The following is a 20,726-nucleotide window of genomic DNA, read 5'->3' on the forward strand; positions in this document are numbered from 1 at the left end:
CTTCATTGTATAAGTAGTTCTAAAGTGATCAAAGAATTTTTAATTACATCAGTACATCAAGGATCAATATTAGTTATATATTTTATTTTTGTATTGATTACGGAGATTTTTAAAAATGATATTTAAACTTAGGTGCCTTTGTGTATGCTTTTTGCAAAGGATTGTGTTATAATTGGTGATATATCTATTGAAATAAGTGGGAAGTTAAAAGCTATGGAGAAACATCTTAAGATGATTGATGACTTATAATTATAAAAAAGGACCAATTATATTGTCACAACCCAAACTCAAATCCATTGAAATATTGTCCACTTTAGCCTAATCGGCCTCAAGGATTTGCACAATTGGTTCAACATTCTAGGAGTGTCACCCATTGTAGGAGTGCTTTGACATGAGCATGCTTAACTTTGGATTTCTAGATGAAACATTGACCATTATGCTAAAAGGCACTTTGATGTTTACGAATTATGCTCCATTATACTTAAGTGGTTTTACAATCTCCCCCACTTAAAGAAACTGTCATCCTTGTTTGTATCTTTACACTATTTGGAATCATTCACCAAGTTGATAAAATTTTAGAGCTGACCTTTATATTCAAGAGGTTGCTCTCAATGTATAGAACTTTGTTCCCAATGATTCAAAAGGCGGCTTCTATAACTTAACACTTTGTCCTATATGGAACTTAATTCTTATCTCTTTGATTCCATTCTTTCATAGCTCTAACTTTGATTCCATTCTTGATAGATGTGAGTTTTGGCTACGATATATATGATTCATTATTTTGGTGGGTGTGATGTTAATAACTATCAATTAATATTATTAAAAGATATAGTGATATTATGTATGATAGGCTTAAGTATTTTAGATATGTTGTACAGAAGTAGGGATATAGATGAGAATGTAACTTTTAGAGTAGATTAAAATAGAGAAGTGCCTAAGGAGTATTATGTTATTAGAGGAAAATGTACAAATTTAAAGTTAAATTTATAAAATTGCAATTACTTCGATGATGCATGGATCTAAGTGTTTCACAGTAAAGAAGTTAGAAGTTATCCAAAATAATTTGTGTATAATAAATTTGACATCTCTCACAATACTTAATAGGAATGAATTGAAAATGACTATTCATAAAGTCGACTCCAAATAGTTGCGGTAAGGCTAATAATTGTGATGATGATGATTCTTGCGACTTGATATTTAACTAGCTAGAAACCAAGCCTTTTAAACTTTTTTTCCCTTTCCATTAGCTGTAGATGCCTGCTGAGGTAGAAAATAACATTTCTTTGATTGTTGGGCTTGTATAGCTCAACTCCTTGTAGTGTAAGTTCATTTAACATTTCTTTGCAAGCAATGGCAATTCTATGGTTTTAATTATTTGGATCATTAAAATTTTTCTAATCCATGCAGAAACATTTGTTGAGAGATGATGCAAGACAGCAGTTCCTTAGGATCCTTCATGCTCTTCCCTATGGAAACTCGGTTTTTTTCAATGTTCGCAAGATAGATGACCCAATAGGCCTTCTACCTGGTCGAATTAATTTGGGCATAAATAAGCGTGGGGTTAGTAACTGCTCCTTGAATACTTTTGACCTGTTGATATGTTGCACTAAACAGTCTCTAATGCAATTTTTTTTTCTTGTATTATAGATTCATTTTTTTCGTCCAGTTCCAAAAGAATACTTACACTCAGCAGAGCTAAGGGATATTATGCAATTTGGTAGCAGCAACACTGCTGTTTTCTTTAAGATGAGGGTTGCTGGTGTGCTTCAGATTTTTCAGTTTGAAACTAAGCAGGTCAGGCTGTTATATTTCTTGCTTTCTTTAGTTTAGCACATCACTTTATTGTTGGTGTTATTGTTAGTGAATTCTGTGAGATAAGTGTTACATAAACCTTTGCAGGGGGAGGAAATTTGTGTTGCTCTTCAAACACATATAAATGATGTCATGCTCCGTAGGTACTCCAAATCACAACCTCCTGCTACAAGATCCCCTCATGATGATTCTTCTCAAGCAATTAATCCGCCAAGTATAGACATCCATGAAAAATGTATGCAGGACCTAGCTAAAGCTGTAGAAGAATCCCATAAGACTGCAGATAAAGTGAGCAAATTGTTTAACTGTTTATTCCCTTTATGAACACCTTGATTTATATTCTGCCCCTGAAGCATCAACTATTTGATTTTTATAGTTTACATCATTGTTATAACTAAAGCTCATACCGCTTGCATTTTCAAGGAAAGATAATGATGAAAATTAAGCTATCAATTAGATTGTAGTTTATATTACTTTGTTCATATTATGATTGGAAATTAAGAGCATGATTTTGCCAATAGGAGAAGATATATTTAATTTCTCAGTTACATATTATTTTACAAAGAACACATTATTTTAGTCACATCATTAAATACTTCATATTGAGATTCATTAATAATGTTGTCAGTATAGGCTTAGATTTGGCATGTTACAGGTTGAGCTCAAAGTTACAAAACCAGGAGAACTATATTACGACTCCCAAAAACCCATCGAGCCTAGTCGATACTAGCCCACCTGTTGCTTTTTCTTCATACTGTATGCACATTTTTTCCTTTATTGTTTTTAATTTTTTATTTATTTAATGCATAGTTTTGCTTAATCTAATTTTGTTGATTATTGGCAATATTATGTTATTACATTATTGCTTTGTGTTTTTTTATTATTGCTGTTTATACTGTTTAAGTTATAGATCTATCATTTTATTGGAAGTCATATTGCTACGTTAATTAATTAGGAAAGTTTTAAAAAATATTTAGCAAGAAAATTTTCTTCATTTCGCTTATATTCTTGTATGTTAAAGCAATATTATATTCTTGCTTTAAGACATTAATCTAGAGTGATCAAATCATAAACAATTATAGTACTAGACTAGTAGTCAATAGGCAATAAGCCCCACCTCGCAGACTTCAAAAGGTTTTTTGTACTAAGTCTACAACATGTGGGCTTGATCAAACCGCTTGATGCCATGTGTAAGGATTACCTTGAAATAACTTTTTGTCCTTGGCATCAAATTGGAATCTCATTGTTTGGGGTCATAACATTTCTTTTGTTGCCTTTGTGCTATGAGAAGTTTAGTTTATTAGCTTGATGTTATTAGTTGTCTTTCTGCCAACTCTAGTATGATGACTTCTATCTTCTGGTTCCATCTAAATGAGGGGTGATCTGCATTTTTTTGCTAATATATGGTTTCCAATAGCACCATGCCTAGGTTGTCATGATAGCTATCATGGCAAGGCACACGTGCACTCTTAAGAATGGCAAGATTGAGTCTCCTTCATGTCTCCACTCCATATCGAAATGGAGGAAACCTTGGCACATGTGCACAACAAGTATTAGAAGGCACACATTGGGGCACATGCATTCGGAATTTCCTTCTTGGAATTGCGTCAATGCATAAATCCATATTCTCGATGTTTCTTTTTGGGGGTTGGCGTAAGATTATTTATATGAGCTATCTGAAGAGTTCTCTATACAATTCATGTTGGAGATCTTTCTTCATTCCTCATGTACTTGAGAAATTATTCTGTGTGGACACCAGACGGTCCGGAGGCCAACCAGAACGCGCCGCGTCACCCGATGCACAAAGATACCCAGCACCAGTTTCGAGCAAAACCTGACGTGGCGTGTTCTAGTTGGTCTCCAGACGGTGTCCGCACAGAATAATTTTTCCATGTGCTCTATTGGATATGGGGTTTATGGAGGATTGGCTTCTTTGAGGCGATGCATGAGAAAAGAAGACTTTGTGCAAGGTAATCTCCTAATGTGAGATTTTTGAGCTGTTTTATGTTCTTCTTTTTCTTTTTCTTTTTTGTGGGGGTGTACTTGGGGATTGAGATATGGTTGGTGAGTGCTCTTATTTTGAACACAATAATTGTGACTTCTTTATTTGTGGATGGGATTCTCTCTACTATCTCATGTATGTAGACTTAGTTGAAATCAAACCACATAAATCTTGGTGTTTTTCTATGTTATGTTTCCTCTCTTTTATGTTTATTAGTGGTACATTGCTCTCAATCTTGATGAACTTTCATCATCACACCTTTTTGAATAGCATAACCAAGTCATATATTTAGATAAAACTCTTCCCGAATGTTTAAGAAATGGAGATGTAAAACAATATTCAAACACCAAGCATGATAAAGTTGGCAATATCAATTCAAGCCTCTCTCTCTCCCTCTCTCTCTCTCGGATAGATTGCAAAATAATTAGTTGCAAAACCTCAATTATATTGAAAGAGCTATTAAATTCTAAATTTGTTTTTAGATCAAAACTATAACAAATTTAAGATATACCTTTCTCTTATAGTGCCACATCTACAATAAATATATTCTCTTTGTCCACCTATTTAGTTAATAATTTATCTTAAAAACATTAATCACAACAATGATGAGTTTCTGCATGATGGAAATTTAAAAATCAGAATGTATGCTGGTTAAAATAGATCATCATAAATCAGTTGGCAATTCATTATATTCAATTATGATAATGCAAGAGTTTTAAAATCTTTCTTTGTATATAATCATATCATATCAAATTTTATCTTTCTCATTTCTTATATAATACAGCCGTTATAGGAGCTTCTGTTTAATTTGTACTATTTAAGGTACTTCTATTTCCATTCCCTTTTCTAAGACTTTATCTAATTTATGTGCATGGGTATAATGTATCTCCAATTAGTACCATAAGGGATTGTATTTCATACTTGTATGCACATACAAGCATTCCGATATAAATTATTTTATTTTCTTTCTCCATTTCATTCCATATCTTTGTATAATAAATCTTATATGACATAGGATAAATAATTGAAATATGTTAATAAATTTATGTGATCCATTTCAGCATGACCAATCATCTATTATAGAAAAAAATCATAAATGAATTTATTATAACATCAAGCTGAATAAGTATGAATAATAATTGATGCATTAGATTTAGAAGAAGTAAAATCATTGCTATAAATTAGAAATATGAATACTCACCTCAAGTTCAAAAGTTGCCTTATTATTCACTCCGTAAACTCCACCTATCTTAATAATATGAATAACTTATATTGAAAACATTAGTCACTGTGATGATGAGTTGAACTTACACTAGTCGGTTCGATTTCTTTTTTTATTTTTTTTATTTTATATATTATATATATATATATATATATATATATGCGGTGATCTGTTTTTAATGTTTTATAATGCATTGCAAATCTGTCTTTTCCTGTTAAAATTACAGTAATGTTTAACTTTATCTGCTCTTCCTAACATTATTATAATTTCGGTCGCTCTCTCACTTGAAGTCTAGAGCAACATTCTTCTACTCCTTAATTGCCTAGTGTTTGTGGAAATTCAGATATAGATACTATAGTACCCCGAACTGCATTCAAAATAATAATAAAAAGTTTTCGTACAAGAATGTCTACTTTTCTCAAAAGTACTGTGTTGGCTCTGGATCACTGAAATGGGGATTAAAAACTACTTTTCTATGTATGCATTTCTTAATTTTTACTTTTAACTGAGACAAACGCATTGGATACCATTATTACAACCAGTTGAACTTTCTTCTTTTTTATTTCTTGACATTGACTAACCTACCCAATTTTGTAGTTATTGGAAGAATTGCATGCAAAAGAGAAACGAGAAATAGAGATGCAGGAGGAACTGGAAGGGCTTCGAGATTCTTTACAGGCAGGGAAGGAAAACTTACAAGAAATCATCAATGAGCGTGATAAACTTAAAACTTTATATGATGAAAAGGAGGCTGATTTGCAGGTATATTTTCCAATATTAATTGCGTAAATATTTGTCAAACTAACAATATTATTTCATAATAATTTCTACATGATTATTCTTTTATCCTACTTTTTAATTATACATAATTTAACAGACTGCATTAACTGATAAACGAAGCATTGAAGCTAAGCTAGCAAAGCTGAGCTCACCAGGACACCTGATAGGAAGTCATGCTAGGAGGCAAAGTATGCTTGTATTTGGAAATGGAGATGGAGGAGATACTGGTTATGTTAGAAATGGCAGTGATGATTTTCAGGTGTGTCATGCTTCTTCTTCTTTTTAAATTTCTTTTTGGGATTTGTATTTGCATGGTTTCTTGTTCTTCACTTAATGTTATTATCTTCTTCATTCTAGTCATAGCATCAAAACTACATCACGCTTTTTTTTTCTTTGCATGAAACTTTATATGGTACTACTTCTTACTAAAGTATACTAGGTTTTTTATTTGAAGAGATTAAAAAATGTTGTAATCAACTATGGTCTTCTGGTCAGACATTAATCAAAACTCAAGAGGATTTGAGGATACGCACCAAGGAGTTACAAGCATCTAAAGATACTATTAAGACGCTGCTGAAAGAGAAATTTTTGCTTGAGCAGAAGATTCAAAGAACTGAAAAGAAGAAAAATGATGAGGTCATTTCTTTGTTTTTAATTTTGCTGACGTAAAGGAGGTTTATTAATTTTTAGAGCATACACAAATTGCTAATTGTTTCATGTTTAACATACAGATTAATATGACTGTAAAGAATTTTGAAGTTGAGCGCCAAAACTTAGATATGCGTGTTGCAGAATTGGAACAGAAATTGGAAAGTACAATGGAATCCTTGAATGTAGCCGAATCTACTCTTGCAATCAGAAATACTGAGCTAGATACATTACATGAAGACTTAAAGGAGTTAGAAGAATTGCGAGAAATGAGAGAGGTAAGCAAATTTGGCACTCTTTATAAAATTAGCTTGTACATTCAAAATTTTGTTTTGTTTGGCCCTGCCTGTCATGTGATGGGAAATGCTGTTGTGCTTCATGCGGTTCTTTAACTGTCTTTTTTGGCACTTAAAGTGTAAACCGCATGATCTTTTTCATTTTGCTTCACAGTCTGGGGCTAAAAAAAACTTAAAAGTTCATTTTTGAGACTACAAGCTTGTGCTTCTATGAGATTCGGCATGTCTTCATTTTTGTTAGTTCTTTCCAAGAAAAAAACAGAGCATTTTTTTCTTAAAGACAACTAAAAAATGTTTCTTTTGATTGAATTGTGGGGTGATTTGTATCTTATAACAGGATATTGATAGGAAAAATGAACAAACGGCTGCAATATTGAAAAGGCAAGGAGCACAGCTTGCTGAACTTGAAGCACTCTACAAAGAAGAGCAAGTTTTACGGAAACGATATTATAATATTATTGAAGGTGATTTTTCATTGCTATTTAGATTTTGAACCGAATATTGTGGAGTATGACATATATTACTGTACTATATCATGTAATTACGAGCAATTGCATCTTACAACAGATATGAAAGGCAAGATAAGAGTTTTTTGTCGTCTACGCCCTTTAAATGAAAATGAAATTGCTGATAAGGAGAAAAACATGGTAGTCTCAATGGATGAGTTTACTGTTGCACATCCATGGAAAGATGAGAAGTTAAAGCAACATATATATGATCGTGTTTTTGGTCCAAGTGCTTCACAAGATGATGTTTTTGCAGATACCAAGGTAAGTAACTCTCAAATCAAATTTTTTATTTTTGAACTTGCATGATAATGATAACCTCTAGCTATGATGCATCCTTGCTTTCTTTGCTTTTTTCAAAAAATATTATTTGTTGGGTTTTGCACAGTATCTAGTACAATCTGCTGTTGATGGATATAATGTATGCATATTTGCATATGGACAAACTGGTTCTGGTAAGACTTTCACAATATATGGTTCAGAAAGGCATCCGGGACTCACCCCAAGGACAACAGCTGAGCTTTTCAAAATAATGGATCGTGATGGCAAAAAATTCTCTTTTTCTCTGAAGGTATTGATTAAATTTATTTTATTTACTACTTTCTTTGTGCCAACATTTTGACCAAAGCATGTTTTTTTAAAGCACTTGCAAGAGTTAATTTTGGTAAGAATGTGTTTTGCAATTTTATTTTGAATTGAATTTCTCGAATGCAGGATACTTAAGAAGTAGTACAACCTAAATATCAGCTTATTTCTTACATATTGATGTGATGTGAAGGATGTAAAAAAGTGGATTCATCTCTTGAAATTATAACTAAATATGCAATCATTTCATTGGTTAGAAACCAGGGACCTTCTAGGATTTTCCTCCATGAAACGCAATGTATTGATGGATAGTTTAAGAAATCAATTTAGAAAAAAGATAGAAGAACCATTATATTGCATATGTAAGCAGGAAATGAAAGTTTTGGGGTGACTTAAAAGGACTTGGATGTTCTAACTGGATGAGCTATGAGAAAATTCATAGAGATGTTGGCTTGATTTCATTATAGTCTATGATTTTGTAACAGAGACTAAATACTTGAATAAACAAGAACAATACTTTATTGCAATCAGTTGTGGCGCTAACAAATTACATAGACTTATTTGCTTAAAAAGGAAAGAATTTTTTTTGGCGAACACTGTAAGGCAATTCCATGAGAAAGTTGGACGATATATCTTAGGAGTATAAAAGAAATAATCCAAAGTAATATGTCGGAATTTGAAATGCAAGAAATGGTTAATCTTGCAGATGGATTTCTAAGAGAGGTAAATTCGAGATTTTTAGGTGAATAAATATAATGTTGGATAAGATTGATGGTTCCATTAAAAGGATTGACATGAATGTCTTAGAAGCATCTAGAATAGATCATGCATTAGTAAGATGACTTGATGGTGGAGTGAGGAGGTGCAACATGTTATTAGGGGGAAAATATGCTTTTAAGGAGTGACAAAATATAAGTATTATTTATTTTTATAATTATTAGAAGAAAGCTATAAATATTACGAAGAAGGTAATGATCAAAACAAAAATTGCAATTTTTGCTTTGATTTATATTATGACTTTGTATCAAAGATCGGATAAGAATATATATTAAATAGATATGGTAAAAGATAAAGAGATCTAGAGATTTTAATCAAGTTAGGTGTATTAAGGGCTAAGAGATACTGTCTTAAAAAAGTGAATTGAAGTTGTAGTTGTGATGAAAGCATCAAATAACCAGAATGGAATGATCACCAGTTTGAGAATGATGTGCCAAAAACAATCACACATGAGAAAGGAAAAATAAAATAAAAAGAAAATAAGATTTATGTGATTTGGCTTCAATTAAGGTTATGCCTATAGGTGAGCAAAGTGAATATGATCCACTAAATGAAGAAATATGAAAATGGAATCACCATTTGCCGCAACATCTTGGCAAGTTATAATTTATGGAGAAATGCTAACACAAAGAAATTGGGGGATCCCTTATGTTAAAGCGAAGTTGAGGCCTAAACAGAAAGCAAAGTAACACGAGAGTGAGAACAAGAAATGAGATAAAGATTTTTCATTTATTTGAATAATCACCGATTCACCAATGAAAGGAATTTCGAGGATGAGATTCTTAAAGAGGAGGAGAGAATTGCAATGCTAATTTTTTAAAAAGTTGTTATGGCAATTACTATAGGAATTACTGCAGCAACCCGATCCTCCCAATTCTTCCGAAGATTTCATGTGGCAAAGTTTTTTTTATGGAGGGGGGGGGGGTATTGAAGCGATAAAAGATGGTGATGTACTTGAGGGATTACTAATATATATGTTTGCAATCTGAACTATCCATAATACATCTCCCTAAGACCTATAACTAGGCAGAATAGCAATCTGTGAAGGAATCTTACGTTGGGTGTTGTAGCAATGTTGAATAAGGAGAGCTGAAAGCAGGCTGTAGTTGTTGTTCGCATAGAAGAAGAATTTGGCTACTATAGCAATTTAGAAAAATTAAATGTACGTGTGCTTTGGGGAAAAATAATATATTTTCTTTTCTTGAGTTTGGACTTTTTTGGTCTAATTTTATCTTGTCTTTATCACAAGTTATTTTCCTTGTTTTGCCCATATTCACAGGTTCTTCAATTATATTTTCCTTCATAGGGAAAATAAGGTGTATATGTATTATAGAGCTTCTTCTAATGACTTATGTAGTTATGTATTTTGTTATCATGTTCAATTGGACAACCCATTAATCTAATTGAAGGAGTATTATGAATGGATCAATATTTTTAATTTTCACTAGTGACTGGGAATCGATGGGCTTTCCATAGGACCCATTTTGCTAACAAAATTTATTACTATTTTAGCAACTTGGCCAGTTACTCAAAATGCATGAATTTTCTTTTTCTTGATGTTAGTATAATGGCCAAATAACAATGTATAGTGGCGATAAAAGATGGCAATGGACTTAATGGATTACTAATATATATTTGTGTGAGCTAAACTGCTAAACTATCTAAACTATCCATAGTTCACATCCCTAAGACCTATAACTAGGCGGAACTACTGAAGGAATTTTAGCTTGGGTACTCTAGCAGTGTTGACATGGAGAGTTGGAAGCAAGCTGCAGTTGTTGGTCGCATAGAAAAAGCGTTCCAACACTATAGCAATTGACGAAAATTAAATGTATAAGGCTGTCATTTCTGAATGGCCAACTCAATCACCATCAGCTCTCACTCATAAACTGGCTTGAGTCTTCTCCTGATCACATTTTGATCTGGCGGCACTTAGATTTCAAGTCAATCTTGGCGAGTATCACAGATCCATGCAACTCTTCTAGCAGCTCATCAATGACTGGTTTGAGAAACTTGTCTGATAAAATTTCCTTGTTCAGTGCACAATAGTCTACACAGAACCTCCAATTTTCATCCTTCTTCACCAATAATACAGGAGTAGAGAAAGGGCTCACACTAGACTTGATGATTTTAGCTTCTAGCATCTCTTGAATCAATCTATCAATATCTTTCGTCTGGATCTTAGGGTAGTGGTATTGTCAGACACTAATGGGGGAAACTTCCTTCAAAGCAATAGAGTGCTTGTGCTCCCATGGGGGTGGCAATCCCTGGGGAAGCTGGAATATATCCCTGAACTGCTAAAGAAGTGGTTGGACAATGTCTCAAATGTCCTCTATCTCTTATGTCTCTCCTCCCTCCAAACCCTGAAGCTCCACCAAGAATACCCCTCCTTCCCCTTGTATGGTACGAATCATGGTTTTCAAAGAAATCATTTCTTTGGATAAGTTGGGGTCTCCCTTAATTACCACATTTCTTCCCTCCACCTGGATCTCCATAGCTAATGCCTTCCAGTTTACCTTGGTGTCCCCCAAAGTTTTTAGCCACCTCATTACCAAAATCAAATCAACACTTCCCAACTCCAATGGAAGAAAATCTTCCCTGATGTGAATCTCTTGTAGCTCTGCCACCAAACCCTGACATATCACTCTCCTCTTCTTCACATTTTATGCGCCCATCATCACTCCAAAACATTCCGTGTATGCTAGTTTCAACCTTAATTTGTCTACCACCTGGTTTGATATGAAATTGTGTAGCCCCACTGTCCACCAGTATCGCCACTGCCTCTCCTCCTCTCCGTCCCCTCACTTTTATAATGTGATTCGGGGTGAATCCCACTACAGAGTTCAATGAAAATTCAACCATCTCCAAGTGTACGGGATCCTCTTCCTCTACTTCCTCCCTCGCCGCCTCTGCCTCATCCACCTCCTCTTCATCACACGCAAAGAGACCATGCAAGGTACAATTTTTACATCTATGTCCCGGTATAAATTTCTCGTCGCATTTGAAACATAGCCCCTTAGCCCTTTTGTCTTGCAGTTCAGTATCTGTCAGCCTCTTGAAATTCCTTCTTTGTTAGACTCTTAAACCATGCTCCCCTGGAGCCTCCCTGTAAACTGGTATAGTCTACACCCTAAGTACCAGAAAAGTGGTTGTCGTGTGGTAAAAACCTCTCAAACTGACTCCTTTTCTACTCTGTAGTGAATTGTTGTCCTCAATCAGCTTAGGGGCTGTTTGGTATGCAAAATTAGAAGGGTAAAGTAATTATTTTACATGCATTTCATGAATTAGGTCGTTTGGTTGATTTTAAGCAGGACATAAGTAAATCCCCGGAAGCATAAGGGGTGTATTACGATGACCCGTTCGCGTGACTTCAAAACCCGCTCAAATTGAGCGGGTTACAAAATCTGCGAAATCGTCGGCGGCGACGAGGCCCTACCGATTCCCCCCGCCTGCTCCGTCGAGATGATTCGCACCATGTCTCTCATCCACGACGATCTCCCATGTATGGATAACGATGATCTCCGACGTGGTCAGCCCGTCGTCGTCCTCGCTAGCAACGCTCTCCTTGCCCTCGCTTTCTGCCATCTCTTCGATCTCAGTAACTACCCTTCCTCCAAACCAATTCCCCCCGCCATCTTTGTCCGAGCTACGGCCGAGCTCGCCCGCTGCATCGGCGCTGAGGGTCTCGTCGCCGGCCAGTTGCTTGACATCGACTCCACCGGTCTAGACAATCCTATCGATATCGATCGGAATGGAGTTGATGAACACAATTTTCGGCCCGACTTGGAGCTTGGAATGGCCTTCCGAGAAGAGCTTGGGGTGCCGGAAGACGCTAATCTTGTAATGGGCGTCGTCGGACGGCTTGTGACGGACAAAGGACATCCTCTTATGTTCCAAGCATTTGCTGAGATAACAAAACGACATCCCAAGGTATATTTGGTGGTGGCCGGGTCGGGGCCGTGGAAGCAGAGGTATAGGGATTTGGGGGGGGAAGGTTATCTTCGCCATGGGAGCAAAGGTATGTTGGAAGATGATGTTTGTGAATCCGACGCTAAGGCCGCAAGGACTGGACTTGACGTTGATGGAAGCGATGCAGTGGGGGACGAGACTGTAGATTTTTATGTCAATGCTGGGGCGGGAGTTGTGTTTGGAATGGATTTACAAGGGGCTGAAGACCCTAATTGCAGGTGTATAAAATTCCCTTTTGCACGCACTTATGATCGCAAAGCTATAGGTGTGGACACTCCAAGTGTTTGTGCAAGTGCCTCAAAGATTGCAGAAAATGCTCCTTTTCTTTGCTCCTTTCTCTTTTGATTGTACTTATGTAACTTGAAATAAGGTGTTACGTCTTCTGAACTAATACTTGCATTTTTTTTAATCCATTTGAACTAATGAGGAAAATATATTTTGCAATCATAACTTGAAAAAAGCTCAAGATAAATCATGCGTTTTTATTTCAAATTTCATTTATTTCTTTTAATACAGCTGTAAACAAAGATGAGCTATTGCAAATGGTAAGATTTGGTGGAAAATGAGAGTCTGGAGAATACGAACCCAACGATATCAAATCCAATCCGATCCGAGCCCAAACGGGTCAAAATGAAGGGTTAGAAGTGATGTTGGAAGGTTCAAACCACAATTTGGATTACCAAACGGTTTCCAAACATAACATAGTTTTATGCTCAATCTCTTTTCCAGTCGAATCGAGCGGCTTGACGAGACGAATCCAACGAGCCCAAAAATTAAAAATTTTATGCTCAATCTCTTTCCCCGAAATTTATATTTTAAAAATAAGAAGTTTATGCTCAATCTCTTTCCCTGAAATCAAATGGAAATTTTATATTTTAATTCCTCGCAATCCACTAATTTAAATTACTATCTCCTAGCAAACACTCCATTTCTATTAGATTTCAAGCTTTGATCAATATCCTCCATTGGTTCGCTGGAAATTATATTGTTCCAAGGGATAATATAATCATCTCACTTGCCAAGTCCATTATGGTTTCCCCTGTGACTGAGGATGATGATATTCCAGGTTGTTTGTATCCAACACAATCACATCTATTGCAGCACACTGAAAAATTAATACACATCAGAATATTATATCTTATAATTTTAAAAAAATTTATAATAAGATAGTGTAATAAATAAATACACTGGTTTTATTTTATAACACCAAATAATACTAATTATTATAAATACACTGCTTTTATAAATACACTAGTTGTAATGTCAAAATAAATTATTACAAATACACCGCTTTTACTTTACTCTAGATATACCTAACCAAACAAGGGAAACAGTTCTCATGCGTTTATTTTGCAGACAACCAAACTGTCTTACAGTATTCGGAATGCAGAACATTTACTTTACATTGCATTTACTTTACACTGCATTTCTTTTTCAGGCAACCAAACAACCCCTTAGTCAATTCCATTGCCTCTCCCAAGTCATGCGACCTTGTCACCTGCACTGTTGCTCTCAACTCTGGTTTGAGGCTTTTCATGAAATTGCTCTCCAACGCTATCTCCGGCAACCTCCCTAGTTCGAACATAAGCTCAGATCTTTCTCAATACTCCATCACAGTGCCTACCTATGTTAATGCAAAGAATTTCTTATAGTAATCTCCATCCTGCTTTACTAAAAAAAGTTCTAACAAGCGGTCCATAAACTCCTCCCATGAACGGTTCGGGTACGTCGTCTCTCCCTCCATTGGTACCGTGCCAGTGCCTTCCTCTAAATACAGAGTTGCTGCTATAAGTCTCATTCACAACAAAGTATCTCTCTACCTTATATATCAACTCATGCACGTCCTTTCCTTTAAAAATTGACATTTTTAACTTCCTAATCTTCTGATCTCCTCCACCACCCTCATATCCTCTTCCACGTTTCATGTGATGTAAAACGTAAATGCCATTTACTTGCCTAGGTGGTAAGATTAATTAAATCCCAAATCAATTTGGAGAGAGAGAATGAAAATCTGAAATTAAATTTCAAATTAAGTGGAATTGGCGGGATGAATTTGAATTTAAATTCAAATTTAATGGGAAGAATTAAATTGGATGAGAGGGAATTGTGGGAGGTAATTAGGAAGGCTTAATGAGGGGGCTATTAATGAGATAGGAGCGAGATTATGCCCAATGAGGGGGCCGGCCACATAGAGAGAGGGAGGATATTATTTGTCATAAGTAGAGTGGGGCCCACATTACTAATCAAAGATTTAATAAAATCTGAATTAAAATTCAGATTTTGAAAGAAAGGAAAGTTTCCAATAATGGGGCTATCAATTAGAATTAATTTGAATTTCAAATTCAAATTTACATCCAATTAATATGAAAGCCTTAAATCAAGAAACTATTTTAGGAAAGTCTTCAATGCCTCTTGGAAACAAATTTGAATTTCAAATTTGAAATTCCCAAGAGGGAGGTTGGTGGCTTAGCCGTCCCAAGGAGGCTGGCGGAGCTGCCGGTGGTGGGACTGGCCTGGGGTGGCCGGCGGTGGACTTATGGGGGCCGGTGGAGGGGATTTGGGAGGAAGAGAGTTTGGTTAGGTTGAGAAGAAATAAATTGGGTTTAGGAAAAAGAAAATCCGGAGCTACACACCTCGAGCAACACCTCCAATAGAACTCACAAAGAGATCTACAAGCGCCACTTCCTCAATAACTCACAAAGAGATCTTGGGAATCTCGGAACTCACAAAGAGATCCTTCCACTTCCTTAAGAACTCACAAAGAGATCTTGGGAATCTCATAACTCACAAAGAGATCATTCTCCTCTCATGAACTCACTAAGAGATCAAACAAGTAGAATAAAATTTCATTATCAATTCATCATCCCATTACACAAGAAAGGGCCTCTATATATAGGCCTAAAAAACTAAAACAAGACACATATGCTCCTAAGGCTTACATAGGACGACCCTCTTAAGTGAGGGTAAAAACGGAAAATTTATAATAAAAATTTAAAAATTACAAATAAAATATAATATAACGTGGGACGATGACAGCCGTTGATCTTCAGCTCCTTGGATAGTCATGGACGGTTGGATGTTCGCATCATCATGCCTCCCATGAAGTGAGCATGGGATCCCTCCATGGTTCCCTTTCCCATCTCCTATTGTATTCAGCCTACCTGTTCTCCTCTTCCCATACCTTCCTACCTCCATATACCCTATTCATACCCCTCCTCAATAGAGGCTCAAGAGGGTATTCCTTCCTATTCTTCTCCAATTTACACCTCTCTGTCTTCGCTCGGCATATTATTTTCGTGATTCCCCCTTTCTTTCGATGAAGCCGCTTTAGCTTGATTCTTTAACATCTGTTTTGAGATTTCCAAACCTTCTATTGCTAAAAGACGCTCATCCACTGCTAATAAACCCTCATCTATTGCTCCCAATTTGGATCGCTTATGCCCGATTTCCTCCAACTTCTCTTTCAATGTTTCAACTCTTCTTCCTGCCATCGGTCCCAAGAAATTGCTCGAATACCAATTTGATAGGACTTGATCACCAAAATCAGCGAGCAAGCAATAAATTAAGCAAACCAATAGATTTTCTTGATAAGAAAGGAAACATGAATAAGCAAGATACAATGGTCATCTTTCAAGAGGAGGACGTTCTCTTCCAAACTCTATACTCCATTAGAATCCCTTACAAAAATAGCGGACAACAAGAACGCTCACAAAATTTGCATGAAGAAAAGAAAAGTACAAACAAAAGGCCTAATACAGCTCCCCCCCCTACACACACACACATACCCAAAAAAAATATGAAATTACTCCTTCATGTTTTCCCCCCACATTCTCCTTTGATAAGTGATCCACTCTAATTCTCCTCCATTTCCAACCTAGCAGCCGCACCCCTCACATTTGCCCACATCCTTGACAGCCTGGCCTTTCCTCCCTTGTTCTGAGCAGCCCAATTGCTGGGTTGAGCTAGCCCTATTTTGGGTTGGCTGTAGTGAATGGACCGGCTCAGCTATTCGATCATATGGATCCGCCATGTGAGCATTAACCATTAGTTGCCATCTACTTGAAATTGTTGAAATTAAAATGTTATGATAGATGTGTGGAAAAAAAATACAGGAAGGATAAAATGAGTAACGATTACATTAGAAGGATGTTTGTATTACTTTCTATTGGACTTAAAGTGGTCGAATATAGACTTAGTTAGTTTGGACGTGTACAACCAAGGTGGAAAATGCATCCATTAGAAATCTATCAAAATTTAAGAATGAAGAATTAGGAAGTAATAGATAAAGACTGAAGTTAGCATGGATAGGATTTCCTTAAAAAAAGACTTGCAAAAAATAGGTTTAACACATTTTACAACACTCAATAGGAGTAAATGGAATATGATGATCCATAAAGTCAATCCCAAATCGTTAAGGTAAGTCTAATGATGATGATATTGCTGCTGATGACCCTCTATGAAATGCAATCCCTCATTCTTGCATATACACAAGTCCCTCACACTATTTTGATTGTTTAAGTATTTTCATGAAATGAATTTAATGTGCGACTCCTACATGTTGAAGTAAATTTTTTGCTATGAAAAGATTACTGCTTGACATATGTAGTGCCAACTTTTAGTAATTACTGCTTAGCATGACAGAAGTAAACTTTGCACCATAAGGTTTTACTTAAATATTAAATAAGATGCAACATAGACATCTCTTGTGTATCAATGCATTGAGAAATTTGCTCAGATCCTCAGGCAGAGATCATCAATTTTATTTCAGATATCTAACATCTGATAGTTGATTCAACTATGTGTACGTCCAAACTTATACATGCTTATCTTTTGGTATTACTTTAGTTATGAATTCCATATTACGTTTCGTTACAGAATAAACACTGATTCTAGTAGTAGATTAGGCTCTGAACTAAATTGCAAATTAAACATCAATTTTTTGCATTTTTGCTTTGCGTTGTTTTTTAACATTAGGGAGTGCTTTCGTGTGCTTTTGCAGGTTTACATGGTTGAGTTATATCAAGATACACTTGTGGATCTCTTACTATCAAAGAATGCTAAGCGTTTTAAATTAGAAATTAAAAAAGACTCAAAGGTAATTTATATAGTGCTCTTTACATTTACATACTCTAGTGTTGCATCATGAATTTTGTGCACAAACAGGAGACAAGCTTAGAGTGGTAGCTTGAAAATTATTATACATTACTTTTAGATTTTTTTTTTAAATATAGTTCAATAAATGAAAGGTTAGAAAAGCATTCAAATCCTTTACAATTTTGCGTTGTATTTATTGAACAATTATCTAGCTAACTATCAATACTCACAACAATTAGTTTGGTCTTATCCACCATTTCTCCATTCAACTTATCTAATTTACTTATTTATGCTTCACTTTTCATCCTCATGCATGAGTTTAGAGTCCTCAGACTCTTTACATGATAGCTTTATAGTGCTATTATAGGTAATGTAATGAAATTCAGAGGAAATCTTTAATGATTTTTATCCTTTTTATGCATGTGCTTTGTTGGTTTACTACTAATTGGACTCATAATCTTGCTTTAGGTGATGCTTGATAACAGTTGGGTATTGTTTCTACCCAAAATCCAACATATCTGATATAGTTTCCCTTCCAGGATTTGTTTATATCATTATTCAATGATACTTAGCTTCAGGGATACAGTTCCCTGTTATAGATTTACAAGTTACAAATCAAGACACTTAAGTGGCTCCATAATTTGGCTAGGTGGCCACATGCATATGGGAGAAAGTTTCCTGTGCTTGGTACCAATATAAAACCAATATTCAATATGTCCTCAATCATAGATACCTACTCAATTCAAACGTCTGCAACGTAATGTACTTAAATCTGGACAATATCACCTTGATGCCCTCATTTAATCACAATAATAAAAAAAACTGTCTAGACTAGCCATTTAGTTTTGTGAACTTCAGTAGTCAAGTTGTCTGTCAACAGAGCTGGATACACCACTGGGAGATAATTTCCCTTTTAAGATTCTTCATCTCATTCCTACTATGTTCTTTTTCATAACATACTCGTGTTTCTTCCATTGGCACTGGACTAATGAACTTTGGTTTGATTATTTAACTTCATTTTGGTGGATCAGGCCCACTTGATCCTCCATTCCACTGAAAATATTAATCCAAATTGACCAAACAGTAAATGAAAAACTAGGGATCCAGTCCACCGACATAGGAAGCTGCTTCAATTTTTTCCAGCTTGGTTTGTTCATCATCCCTGTTTACTTGAAACACTTGGATGATCACCATAATCTCAATTGTATCTACAGTGCACAGGATACTTTTATGCTAGAGCTCTAGGTTTTCTCTCATTGTAGTTTTACGTAGTGGGATAAAGACTTGATGTTGTTGTTGTTGTTTTACGTAGCATGCTAGTCTAATGCTTTAAGCAAAGAACATCCTAAGGGAATCCCTAGAAGCTTGCTTAAATATATTCAAGTGTGATTATGACCATGATCATGTCTTGGCGAAGAGATTATCATGCATTGTAGAGGATGGAGTAGCATTAAGATTAGAATTATAAGGTCAAGTAAGTGGATACTAATATAATAATAAATATATCTGATATAAATTAGGTGTTCTTTCAATGGCTGTAGGACTCAAATATTATGATCAATGAATTTTTTGACTCGCTTATATATCTCATATGTCTTGACAAGGATATTCTTTCTACTTATATGTCATATGGTGGTTATGTTTTCATGGAAAATGGTAATGCATGCGAGGTTTTTGTTTTTTTCATCATATTTGAGGATGTATGATGGTGACTAGGACATTAGCTGTAGTTAGGCATGTGTTGGCCTCCATGTATGCTCCACAATTCGACCCAACTATTTGAGATGAGAATGATAGATGATTGGCGTGATGCCGCGTAAGTCCCATTCAAAGCACGTTGATCTAAATGAAACTTATCCAAATCTTACCCATTTCATGAAATGCATTGCACCGATGTGTTCAAAACATCATAAATACTCAAGAAAGATGCCCAATATTACCTATTTTGTTGCATGACAGAAATGGTGAAAATTCACCTATGCACAAAACAAGGATCAATACTCAACATATGCAAACAATAAAAGTATTAAGTGGTGAATTGACACACGTACATATATGTTTATGTATTTTGTGTGTCAAGCATGCAAGTACATTGTACATGTGTATTGAGCGTGCAAAAGTGTCAAAATCAAACTTGCCCACTTGTGCTACAATAAATACGCCAAACTTTTAGATTTTAAGTCTAAGAATGATACACATACTAAATGAGAAAGAGAAATGGACTTAAATTTGTTCACCCTAAGAAGCGTGCAATATTTTAAAAAAAAATCTCACAATTATTTTGAGAACTAGAAGTTCAAAATTCAAATACATTTGCTAGCTAAAATTGACTAAAAAATCGCCCTCTTAAACAACTATCTACCGAGATCTACAAGATTTTCTTGGACAATGCAACCCGTAAATGTCGACAAGAATCATTTGGTCTAGTTAGGATGTTTGCCTTCATTGACTATTTAAATCAACATCTATAATAATCCAAGATGATCAAATCATGAGATTTTGATCAAGTTCCTCATCATTTCCCCCACTACTTGCTTTTAGCTAATGTTTGTACATTTCTGTCAATCTTAAAACAAAAATTTCTACCACTACACGCTGCACTTATGAGAAACTTGAAGCTCAATCTTAAAGACCTCGCAAAATAAAGATAAAATCTCTAGGTAGTTTTTTTTTTTTTGCAATATAATCTCTCATTTGAAAATTTGACCTTGAATCCATAGCATGTTACAAATTTGAGAAAAAATCTATTATGTTTGATTACTCTTTAGTGTTGAAGGGTAGAAGCGTTCTGGCGATGTTGAAGTTCTTAAGATTTTCCAAGTCGCTTGGTGCATCATGTTTTGGGGAAGCAAAAAGAGGTTAGCTTATTGGCTATAGGAAACATAACAAATTCAGACACAAGTTGATGGGGCACTTTAGAAGATGATTAAGAAGATTAGGATTGTGTTGCACAGTATGTGCCAATGAGGAGAGTACCATTACAACATTTAGTTTGAAAAGATAACTTTGGAGGCACACAAATATTGTGGAAAATG

At 35.3% G+C, this 20,726-nt stretch overlaps 1 protein-coding gene across 3 annotated transcripts in view; it reads left to right on the forward strand.

Annotated features, from left to right (window-relative positions):
• The window catches only part of LOC110110303 (kinesin-like protein KIN-14I), a 38,762-nt gene that overhangs the window by 9,746 nt on the left and 8,290 nt on the right, over positions 1-20,726 (forward strand). For all 3 annotated transcript variants that reach the window (XM_020841709.2, XM_028695433.1, XM_020841708.2), the window contains exons 11-21: positions 1,408-1,560; positions 1,648-1,794; positions 1,900-2,100; positions 5,634-5,798; positions 5,914-6,075; positions 6,312-6,452; positions 6,548-6,742; positions 7,098-7,224; positions 7,328-7,530; positions 7,655-7,837; positions 17,597-17,692. In XM_020841709.2, the coding sequence (XP_020697368.1) occupies positions 1,408-1,560; positions 1,648-1,794; positions 1,900-2,100; positions 5,634-5,798; positions 5,914-6,075; positions 6,312-6,452; positions 6,548-6,742; positions 7,098-7,224; positions 7,328-7,530; positions 7,655-7,837; positions 17,597-17,692 (1,773 nt within the window). The remainder of the gene's footprint in view (positions 1-1,407; positions 1,561-1,647; positions 1,795-1,899; positions 2,101-5,633; positions 5,799-5,913; positions 6,076-6,311; positions 6,453-6,547; positions 6,743-7,097; positions 7,225-7,327; positions 7,531-7,654; positions 7,838-17,596; positions 17,693-20,726) is intronic.

Source organism: Dendrobium catenatum, unplaced genomic scaffold (assembly GCF_001605985.2).
Source record: "Dendrobium catenatum unplaced genomic scaffold, ASM160598v2 fragScaff_scaffold_636, whole genome shotgun sequence".
Classification (NCBI taxonomy): domain Eukaryota; kingdom Viridiplantae; phylum Streptophyta; class Magnoliopsida; order Asparagales; family Orchidaceae; genus Dendrobium; species Dendrobium catenatum.